Source organism: Plasmodium inui, assembly GCF_000524495.1.
Source record: "Plasmodium inui San Antonio 1 unplaced genomic scaffold supercont1.27, whole genome shotgun sequence".
In the NCBI taxonomy this organism is placed as follows: domain Eukaryota; phylum Apicomplexa; class Aconoidasida; order Haemosporida; family Plasmodiidae; genus Plasmodium; species Plasmodium inui.
In genome coordinates this window covers 44242-56467 of record NW_008481861.1, presented here as the reverse complement: position 1 = coordinate 56467, position 12226 = coordinate 44242, and the positions used below count along the sequence as shown (strand labels likewise).

General features: G+C 38.3%; 2 protein-coding genes across 2 annotated transcripts; both read left to right on the top strand.

Annotated features, from left to right (window-relative positions):
• Positions 1-7581: 7581 nt before the first annotated feature.
• C922_04654 (hypothetical protein) lies at positions 7582-7890 on the top strand (the record flags this gene model as incomplete). Its single annotated transcript, XM_008820233.1, has 1 exon — positions 7582-7890. One exon carries the CDS (start codon positions 7582-7584, stop codon positions 7888-7890), a length of 309 nt encoding a protein of 102 aa, XP_008818455.1.
• Positions 7891-8236: 346 nt separating this feature from the next.
• C922_04653 (hypothetical protein) lies at positions 8237-8515 on the top strand (the record flags this gene model as incomplete). The annotated part of the gene is made up of 1 exon (XM_008820232.1): positions 8237-8515. The coding sequence occupies one exon, from the start codon at positions 8237-8239 to the stop codon at positions 8513-8515; it is 279 nt and encodes a 92-aa protein (XP_008818454.1).
• Positions 8516-12226: the final 3711 nt, after the last annotated feature.

The window sequence follows — 12226 nt, the reverse complement described above, 5'->3', positions numbered from 1 at the left end:
GATGTATTACTGTACTTACAGTTTTACTTTGCCTATAAAAAGTTCTTCCTATATATAAGCACCCTTGGTATCTTGAAACCCCTTTTAGTGATAGTATCTCTCAGTTTCCTATACAGGATGAATAGCCTTATGATTGGTATATGAGTATTCCTGGAATGGAAGTATTTTAGAAGCCAGTGTACGGGTGATATGGCAGCATTTTTAAAACTTCCTCCTCAAAGAATCCGGCCCTCTAAACATGTGTATTATCTTAAACAATCTTCCTCCTCACACAGCACTGTGTTACATAGAATATTACCCTTGACACAGGCTTATTCTTTAAACAGTTGGTGTAAGGCCGATTCTTAGAGTTAATACAAATATACCGCAGGCATCTTGTAGTCTTTATATATGTGTAGGGCTTAGTGATTGGAACCCCTCCAAGAATCTCGCTGCATCCACTGTATTATCTGTTACTAACTATCTCTTTTTAAATTATGGTGCTTCCTGCTTTAAATCTTGACGACTCCATAATAGAGACTCTTGGGGTTCCTCTACTGTTTATGCATTGATACTCTAGAGAAATGTCTCCTTTTCACATACTTAATAATTGTCGCGAAAAATGTACTCTTTATATATTAGTCTTCCAAGGAAGTTTATATCCTCTGCCTCTTCCTATTCTTCAAATAATAGCACCCGCTTGCCTAACTTCTCCTTATAAACGTATTCCAGTCATAGTCATAGGACCCCCACGATTATGTTCCTGATATCATGGTTCCCCATCGAGATGTGTTATCTTCAGCCAATAATAGTCTACAAATAAAAGAAACTGTAAAATATGAACCTCCTGCAGAATTATATTCAGGAGACATGTATACAGTCCACAAAATAATACTGGAGGTATAGACACATGGCTCATATAATAGGGCTGTATGCTAAGCGTACATTCTACAGGCGCGTAGTCCTGGGAGGAGCGATATTTTTTAAATAATACTACACATAAATCATGATTCCTCAATTAGTCACGTTCGCCAATTAGTCGTATCTAAAACGCTATCTTATGAGGCCTTCACATAAAAGCATCCCTGCGACACTGTACATTACAAAGAACATTTCCGCTAGAATACTTGCATTGTCCATATGCTAGTGTTTCTGCTCCTATTGTATTACTCCGGCAATAATACAGTTGGCACATCTATACCGCTTGCACCTGCGCGTAATTAATGGCTGGCGTCTCCCTTTAGAATGTAGCCCTTAATTGTTCACATAATACTATTTCATAGAGATCTATACTCATCGACTCCTGTTGCCCGAATAATAGGAACCGAAAGTTGGAACACATAGCCTGCAATTAACACACTTTCGCATTTTCGATGGACATATTGTAAGAAAATCCTTATCTTTCAAAGGATGGTTCCTGAGAATATCCGTATCCCTCATACAATACTGTATTTTGAATATCATTGCACTCCACAGAAAGCCACTTCCCATTTTCCCTTCTCTCTACATATCACATGAGTGCAGGGATAATAATTTCTTTCAAATGAATGTGCTACAAGCTCTGTGTTAGCCTTAAAATATTTTCCCTTCCTTACAATAACAACATAACCGGTAAACCTATATAATAATATTCCTGATACAGCTGTATTCTTTACCAGCATTGACACTTTAGACACAGGTGTACTGTTTATATCATCATACCATTCTTATAATAATACACTAGGTATATTCGTCTATTTCATACAATGGTTTTATTCATGCAATATCATCGTAGCCATGGATGACGGATAAAGATAACGATACGGCATGCAAGTCCACACACTTTAAATCATAGTACTCCCGGTACAGTAGTATTCACTTTACAATGTCATGCTTAATATATTGATACTCCACAAATATCCCCACTATACACATAATAGTACTCTGGGAATGTTACCATTGGGAGCGAATAAGTAATTCTTAAACAATAATGATTCATGCACATATGTACACCTGCCCGAGTGCTATTCCCCCAGTGATGCAGTACCACACATTATACGGCTGTTAATATAATAAAACTCCAGGGAGTGCTATGAATTCCGGAATAAGATGCTTTCCCTATAATAAAAGCCTAAACAGTAGGCCATGATTTTCCACCTCTTTTAATAATTGTGCATGGGGGGTATCCAGAATCCCACCACAATTGTGAACTCCAAGACATCACACTAGGGAGATATGAGTACACTCACAAGACTGCGCCGCAGATCAACCGTACGTTTTATACAATTATGCCCCTAAATGGACAGTACTTTGCAGATATCAGCATAGCTCAACCATTAATACATTGATATAACAGTACTAGGATAATTTCCGCATTCGTCATCATGGGAAATGGGGACACATCAATACTTCCTTTTCATGTTCCCTTGTAGAATATGCATGCACTTCATAGAAGATTACCGTATGAATAATGACACTCCTCGAAAATCAGTATTCTTCACGCAATAATACTGTTAACATTACAGTGGTCTTGGCATAGTTGTACTGTTCACTTAATTTCATTCGAGGCAACCTTTGGTATTGGGCGAATCCTGCAGTTGATATCATTGAGCCATTAAACCAACATAGATACCACTCAAATAATGCTATTCCAAGGACAGTTGTACTCATCAGGCGAAACTATTCTGTACATAATATCAGTGTTCTTCAAGTAATCGTGCAATTCACACATCCTTGTGTCCCACACAACTGTACCCCCCATACGGAGGTACTGGGGCAATGTTCCCAACTTACAAAACGGTGGTACCTCCTGATACGGCATAGAGCTAAGTCATAAAATCTACCTCTTCCTTATTTTACTTAACAATACTGGCGTAACTTTGGCACCCCTCAAATTGGGGTGCACTTGTAATGTCAGCTATTTCCAGATATGAGTACTATACATACATCTGTAGCTTCCCCATATTAGACTCCAGGTCATCAATACTCTCGAATCAACGTTGTTCCTGACACAAATGTATTTTCAATACAACAATACTCTCAACATAACAGTACTCCTTCTACACGCGTCTTCTTGCAAAATCGCTGTTACAAGGATATTTGTACTCATCGGAGCACAACACTCCACACATAATGGTGTTTTTAGGATAATAAAACTCCAGGTCACCCATATACACGTCACATCAGTACCCTCATATCACAGTACCACAGGAGTGTTTGCAACTATCACCATTCATAGACCAAACATATTAGCATTTCTCAGTTAATAGTTACCCCGTAATATCCATTCATTTGACAGAATAGTTCCCCACAGATAATAACATTTCTACTATATGATTACTATATACAGAACAATATTTTTAACATTATAGTACTTCTGGCATGACTGCACCTTTCTAAATACAGTATTCCAGAGAAACCTTATGATGTGTGCAATTGTCGCTCCTTACAATGGACGCATTAAACTTAAATCGGAATTCTACAAAGAATCGTATGCTAACGATAGTGGTATTTATCAAGGCATACGATCCCATACATAGCAGTACGGCGCTTCAAATCACAGTACACTTAACAAATTCACACGTTTCAAAGACTAGTACCCCCCATATGAAACTACTACACAAAATTTCGTACTTTATACATACGTAGTGCACCTAATAGGGTAGAAGCTGAAGCCTTAAATCCATACTCCCCTAATATTTCACTTAATACTATTGATCCAACTTTAGCATCCTTTAAATAGCAGTTTACCAGGCATGCCCGCACATTGGACATATGAGTACTATACACACATCCTTACTCTTCCCATAGTACCACTTCAAGTCATAAATATTTCATTAGCAAATGTGCTGTTTCAATAAAAGTATTAACCACACGGAGGGGATGTAAACAGGACCATACTCCTTTCACACGAGTACCCTTCCAGAGCATCGTACTCCAAGGGTAATCTTACTCATAAAGGCAGGAAAATCCACACATGATGCTTCTGCTAGTATGATAGCACTCCGGGTGATCCATATAGCTCGAGTACTAATACCTTCATAGAACAGTACTATGGGGACTTCCTGACCGCTCATCATTGAGAATTCATACACATCAGCTGTTTCTAGACAATAGGTGTACTTCAATATTCATGCACTTCACAGGACAGTGTTATTCATATAATGGAAGCCTAAGCTCGGAATCTTTCACATACACTACTACATGCACGAAAGTACTTTTTACATAATAGTAATACATGTATATCCGCGCGCATCATTGGCAATGGAAATACACACCAGTATTGTACAAATAATGGTACCCCAAGTGTATATCCTGTGTTCAAATACCAATAGAATAAGGATGTTACTACTCTCGACATATAAGTATTACAAACATGTGGATACCCTTTATATAAGGTGACACTGGAGGATATCCCTACCCCTTACACAGATGTGTCCTTCAGAAGACGGCACTGCAGGCGCAATGGAACCCTTCAGATAACACTCCTCTAGAATATCATTACATTTCACATAATACTGCATTCAGAATGTTGGTGGACTCAATAGAATGGCACTCTCCATATCTTCACGCTCTTCACATGGAATCACCATTGGTATATTGCTCCTCCCTGGGTAGATGTGCTCCAGACGATTTCCAAGGTCCAAACGATTTAGTAGGCCGTACATTGCTTGTATAATTTCTGAACGCCCATATAATACTACTGCGGATATAGCTGTATACTTCACAACCATGGACACTTGCGGGATGTTCCACCACCTCACACAGTTGTGTTCCCTATATAATACAACAGTACGTATATCTCTGAACTTCATCCAATGGTGTCTTTTATATAATAGTATCCATAAAACACACATACACGGTAGAAATAATGACACCCCTTGCATGTCAGTATTATCAAAATCATACTACTCTCGGCACAGTAGGACTCATCCCGACAATGCCATTTTTGGTATATCAATACTTCAGACACAGGCGGACTATTGACGTGATAATTCTCTGGGAATATCAAAACTCGAAGTTAAGAAGTAATTCTCACACAAGCGCAATTTAAGAACATTTGTACAATTGGTAGAGCGGTGCTGTTAAAGTCATAGAGCTTCACGCATTTCACCACTGTTAATATAATAATACTTCAGGGACTGCTAACAGTCCATAACAGTAGTGTCCTTTGTATAATAGCATCCGAAATCCTGGAGTTTGAAGTTCAGACTCTTCAAATAGTTGTGCTCCAGACACCTCAATAATCTGCGCACAAATGTGCTCCCTAAATGACAGTACTACGCATATATCAGTATACTCACAAATTACTGCTCTAGATCTTGCATATTTCCTACGTAGATATTCAGTTCAGAGACCAAGGCACAACCGATATTACTCCAGTTAAACCATTAGTACATTGATATAAGAGTACTACGGCCACTTCCCTAATCATTACCATTGAAAATCCATACACATCCGTACTGTGTAAGCAATAATTTTCCTTTAATATCCATAAACTCGACGGAATAGTGCTTTCCAAATAATGATCCTCCTAGAATATGGATATTTCACACACAGAACTACGGTTTACATCATAGTATTCCTGGCTCCATACTACCATCAAAATAATGGTGTCGCCAACAGTTCTTAGGGGTTCTACAGTCCTGTCTTTTATATAATTGGACCATTAAACTTAAATCGAAACCCTTTACATAATGGAGCTTTACAGACAGTCCTCCTCATCTAGGCACACGCTTCTATACATAACCGTAATACTCTTCAAAGGTTGTAGCACTGAAGTGGTCTATGCTGTTTACACCATAGCACGATGCATATAAGACTATTACGGAAACGCTTGTACCCTGTATGGTGTAACTCTCTGGATATGATAAAACATTATGCCATATATCTTATCGACTTTAACATACATTACTTCACAGTACGGTCGTAAATTTGTCACTCTTCGAATAGTAACGTACCAGGCATCTTAACACTCTGCACATATGAGTACGGCATATACCTATCTCCTCTTCAGAGAATGTTACTTCGAGTGATCGATACCTTCCTATAAAACTATGCACTTCGAAGGGAGGTATAATCCAAACAAGAGTATTGTTAACATAACAGTATTACTTGTACACGCGTACTCTCTAAAGGATAGTACCATAGATATAGTCCCCCTAATGAAGCTACATAAGGGCAGAAACAACACTATCCGTAGATCAACTTCACTCCTGGTACATCAATACCTGAGACAAAAATGTACTCTTAACATCATCATACTCCCCGAGTAGCAATACTCTTTAAGTAATAGTATTAGATATGGGTCCTGGGGACTCCGCAATCCCGCACGTGTTGCGATGAAGTCATTAGACTTAAATCAAAACACTTGACATCCTGATCATCCAAGGATAAGGTTATTCCTCGTAAGACACCGCTTCCCATATAACAGTAATTTCCTTCAATTAACCCTTCACTCAACACATGAACACGCAGAAAGCAGAAGTATCCTTAACATGAAAATGCTACCGAAGCCTGTGCACTCCTCATATGATACCTCTCCCCAAATGGTGAAAGGTTACGCCACATATATGTTATCATCCCAATACATGACTTAATAGAACTGTCTGGACTTCGCCACCATGCAAATAGCAGCGTACGGAGCCCGCCTGCTATGGCCAGATAGGAGTACTATACATACTTTTCTACTTTCCTCATATTGGCATTGAAAATCAAGAATACTCATTAAGAAACTGTGTTATATAAATAGAAGTATTATGCACATGACAACATTTTTAACAGGACAGTACTCCTGGTGCACAGATACTCTTCCATAGGATCCTATTTTAAACATAATGATATCCATTATGGCACAGCCCACAGCACAAAATGGTGCAGCTTAGTATGATAACACTAGAGGTCATGCAGATAGTTATGCTACTAGGACTTCCATATGACAATACGATGAGAATCTCCGGATTAGGAACCATTGAGAATCCAGACACCTTAGTACGGTTTAAGCCACTGCTGTAGAATACTCATACACTTCATATAACAATAGTACACCTGCATCGAGGCGCAGCACAAACGTCAGAAGCGCACACCAACATTTTGCAAAGAATATCCGCATCCTCTTTGTGCTCCCGAAATAAAGAGACGATGAACATGTCAGTACTTTGCACATATGAGTACTATGGACACGTCTGTAGACTGCTTACAATGACACACCAGGGAATTCTTACCCTTGACGCACTTTTGCTGTCCAATTAACAGTGTTATCCAGGTAACACTATTTTTCACATAATTGTATTCCATGCACATCATGACTTTTAAAGCAATAATATACCAGGGATAAAGATGACGTTTCACAAATCGATAGATTATTCCTGTTTGGTAATACTACTGCATCTGTATAGTCATGATATTTACACTTCAAATAGGTGGCCATTCTCATAATAGCCAAAGAAAGGACAAATCTTTATAATGCAGCCACATAGAAAAAAAATAAGCATGCTGCTGAAGATATTAGGAAATAAAGGATTGTGATAAAAAAGAATAACATATAATAAATACAACATATCAACAGGGATACAGCCAGAAGGGCATCTTCACGAGGATGCGGCAAAAAGAAACCTTTTCAGAATGATCATTGCAAACAAACATATTCAAGATGACGGCACAAAAGAGAATCCTGAAGATACCAGGAGAAGAAAGCATCCTCATAAGAAAAATAAGAAACAGCACCACAGCGGAACGATACCGCAGAAAAAGGGCATCTTCATAGAGGAAATCGCACACGAGAGGAAATCTTCAGGGGGCCGCGAAAGAGGGTACATCATCGTAGAGAAGATGACACACAGAAAAACATCTTCACGGTCCCACGGGAGGAGGGAGGATCCATCTAGAACGAATGACACAAAACAATATATTGAGGCTGCCGCCGGTATATAGCATCCTAAGTATCACGGGGAAGAGAAATATCTTCATAAAAGGAGGGCCTCGAGAAAATATCTTCGCGGTAGCATAGTAGAAGGAAGAGGCATCTTTAAAAAGCAGCGAAAAAGAAGGATATCATGAATATAACGCGGTAAGGAGATTCTTCGTAAGGAAGATGTCGAACCAACAAGAATTGTCATAAAGACGTGGTACGGGGGACCTCATCGGGGCAACTGAACAAGAAACTATCGTCAGGAAAGAAATGAAACACAAACAGCAATCTTAATAGTGACACGACGAAACAAGCCATCCCTATAAGAGTGACGAGCCAGAAAATATATTAAGAGTACAACTCGGTAAAATGAATCCTGGGAAAAAACATCCCCCACAGGGAAGATACCTCACAAGGACGCACCATAAAGAAATAGAACTTCAGGGAGATCGAACAGGAAATATCATCCTCAGAGAAATGCCACACACAGAAACATCTTTATATTTACGCAGCAGGAAGGATGTAGCTATGGAAAAATGTAACACAAACGAGCATTATTATAGTGACATGCCAGATATAAGCATCGTTAAAGAAATCCCACACAGAGGAAAGGCATCACAGTTACATGATACGAGAACAACACAATGATCCGGAGGGAGAGCACCATAAAAATGCAGGAAGAAGAAGCATCATCATGAAAAAACTACACAGAAGCAATGGTCATAAAGATGCAGCACATAGAAGCCTCTTCCTAAAAATGCCAAGGGAAGTTGTATCTTCATAAGGATGCTGCGAAAGGTGTCATCATAGACGAACCCTCCAGAAGATTCTCGTCCAAAGAATGACGCAGAGAGGTGTATTCTCATGGAAAAATGAGATAGAGGAATAGATATAATGAAGCAAAACGAAACAGCGCGCGTGCGACCGATATAACCTTGAGAGAACCCCTCGAAAAATTGATCCACTTGAGAGGACTTGGGCAAGGTTAAGCCACCTGAAGGCACGTCCCGGAAAAATTATGGCACATGGAAAAGCGTTGGCAAAATTTGGCCAAATGAGATGACGTTCGCAGAATTTCCACAAATCAAACCACGTTTGCAAAATTAGGTCACATGAGACCACCTTCGTGAAATTACCCCACGTGAGAGGACGTTCGCGAAATTCGACCACATAAAACCACGTTCGCGAAATTCGACCACATAAAACCACGTTCGCAAAATTCGGCCACGTGAACACGCATATATGAAAAGGAGGCGCCATGAGAAGATACTCTCGTAAAAATGCAGAAACATGAGAGAACATACAAAAGGAAAATGCAGCATACAGGTGAATACTCCTGGAAATATCTAAACATCTGAGAACACACTCACAAAAAGGATGAGGCATGGGGGCGAATTCACAAAAATAAGGTAACTATAAAATAAACCATATAAACACAACGGCCCAACATTTCACGCTGTAAACATTGCATCTGAATATCTCTATTGTATTCAACTCATACGAGTTTCAACAGAGAGGCATGAATACATTTGGACGCCATAACAGCTCTTTCAATTGTATGCAACATACAATTAATGTTCAATAAGAAATTAGAACTCAGATTATACTACTTCAAATTCTACAATCCATTACTCCCCCTATATATGAATAGATAAAACACGTCATGAAGAATCGTGTAATTTTAGGGGGAACATTTTTATGCCAAATAAACAATCTTCTAACATGAATTTGCATATAATGGTAACTATGTTTTCACTGCGCTCAAAAATGTTTAACCATCGGTACTATTCTCTTTCGTTCTGGTGGTGTTTTTGTGTAGCCTTTTCTTTTATGACGCCAGATGTGCATCATAATTCCCCAGGTTAACATTTCTTATTTTTATGACTCATGAATTAATCCCACATATAGAAGGGGAAAGATATACATATTTGTATGTATATCCATGGATATATGTTCCATGGTCAGGTGTAAAGGAGTCAACAACACATAGGCTGCTTTCAAGAAATGATAGCAATGTATAGACGGATGTAAATTACGTGTATTTCTGGCGCCAATATCCTGCTTATGCCTCTCAGAATTGATGCATCACCAGTTCATACCCATAATGTAAAATGGCTTAACCGCTCGAAATGAGGAATGCAGTATGTTGTTGCGTTAGTTTACTGCCATTCATCATATGCAGAAATGAAGACGTTATAATCACATATATCTGTTATTGTCAGTCTATCCTGCTGAGTCAATACTGGACTCCCTTCTTAATCTCTATGATTTATTCGCTGTAATATATTATAAGAACCCCCACAATTCCTTCATTGTTTTTTCCCCTCCTGTATGATATTTATCTGCGGGTCATCACAATCAATTGGGGCGCCATTATGCTCGTTACTACCTATCCATCTCAGTCTCCTTCTGATTTACATACATTGATTGCGCTTTAGTCCCGGTTGTTCTACATAGAAACGTAATACTGGTATTTTTCTGTCTCCTCCTCTGCTAAATTTTGCCCATTAAACGTAATCCTTTCGACGAAATTAATCAAACCGCGTTAGCATATTCTCAGTAGTGAACGGCTCCTTTAACCGGTCAAGAGGAGTCCCTAAATAGAATTATTGCAATATTCTGTCTTCTCATCACTCTATTGTACGCCGAAGAAGGCTTAACTCTTATTATTCACACTTATACTTAATTCGATTCTGTTAATCCTTTTATTCAGAATTAACGTGCTTCCTAATTAATATTAAATTCATGTAGCAACAGATTCAATGATTGCATTAAGATTGGCATAAGATCCACAGCTCATTTTAGAACTCAATACTCAGGGGGGTATGGTTCTCTCAGAAGATATCAGATTAACACGAGTGAGTCCCCCATCATAATAAGAGATAACTACTCATTTCCTGAGTAAATTATTAATTGAATAATTAGCAGAAATGTCTTCCACCGTTCGCTTCTGACTTGAGGGAATCATGTTTTCTTGAGAAACATGGCTTCTTACCTGGGTTTCCACTGCGCTATCAGAATTTCACACTGCAGTGAATACACATTAATGAAGGATGTGTCTAATATTGCAAATGTATCAAAAAGAGGATAAAAAAGAAGAAACCGTAATAATTTCTCCAATGTTCCACTCGTGGAAACCACCTATTGAGATATATACGCTAGATATTTATACGTAAATCTTACATATCTCAGCCGCCCTACTACAGAAAAATCACGCTAAGCAAATTCTTCGAATGATCTATTATAATTGTCACATATTGTTATCAGGAGTTTTCGGCAATTATTTATTCATTTTGCACGATGGCCAGACGAATCACCACTTATCGTAATGAACTTTGCTTTTTATATTGCCCCCTTTATCAATTTCTACTTTGTACTTGGAGGTTCACAATGACCAAATAACCCTCTCCCTCAAAGGAAGGCAACAGTACAAATTACATTTCACAAAATATAAAGATAAGAGAGAATTCATATTAAATACAGCTAGGGAATGGGATTATTTATGGTACACCTAATTCTTGTCTTAACAGTCTGGAAAGATCATGCGCCGCAATCGCGTATCCCACAACAGCAAAATCTAACTTATATTCGATGCAAATCCCAAAACTATCCAGTCTCCCTATATTGGGCAGTATGACTAGGAAACTAGAGATAAGGAGTATTGTTAATAAATTCCCCTGTGTAGTATACCTCGTATGTCCATTCTGCAACATAACCAATATCAACGCTTATGAATAATCTATTCACTCATAAAATTAATTATGCACTTTTAACTTCATTCATATATCCCCGCAAATGTATGCAACTTTAACCTGAATATAAATAACATGTCTTTTACAACTATTAGGACATTAGTCAAAAGGCTCAATCGTTGGAAATACTATACACACAACTATGTGATTCTACACGGCAAGGTAATGAATGCTCTGGGCACATATTATACGACATCTACAAAATGAATTAACGAATAAACTGGAGAGGAACTGCGGAGACTCATGGATTCCTTAGCGACCAGTGACCATTTGGATCGTCACCTAGCTTTATTTAAATATTACCATGAATTTCATACATGAAATGAGAAGGATACCATGTTACCACAGAATTCTTCAAAATATAGGTTCTCAGTACACGGAACCGAAGTCATAGTATTTAATTCCCATTCTATCGTCCATAGAACAAGAACAATTTGGAATGAAATCTTGATTCAGACAAAAATCATTAAGAAGAATCAGTACCTACCTGAAATTTGACCATGGTTTCATGATCCACAAATTTCATTAATAAAATCCAAGCGAAAATATAGAAATTTCAGGGATACGTCTATGAGGAAGTTATCTAATCATTGTTCACATTCATGAA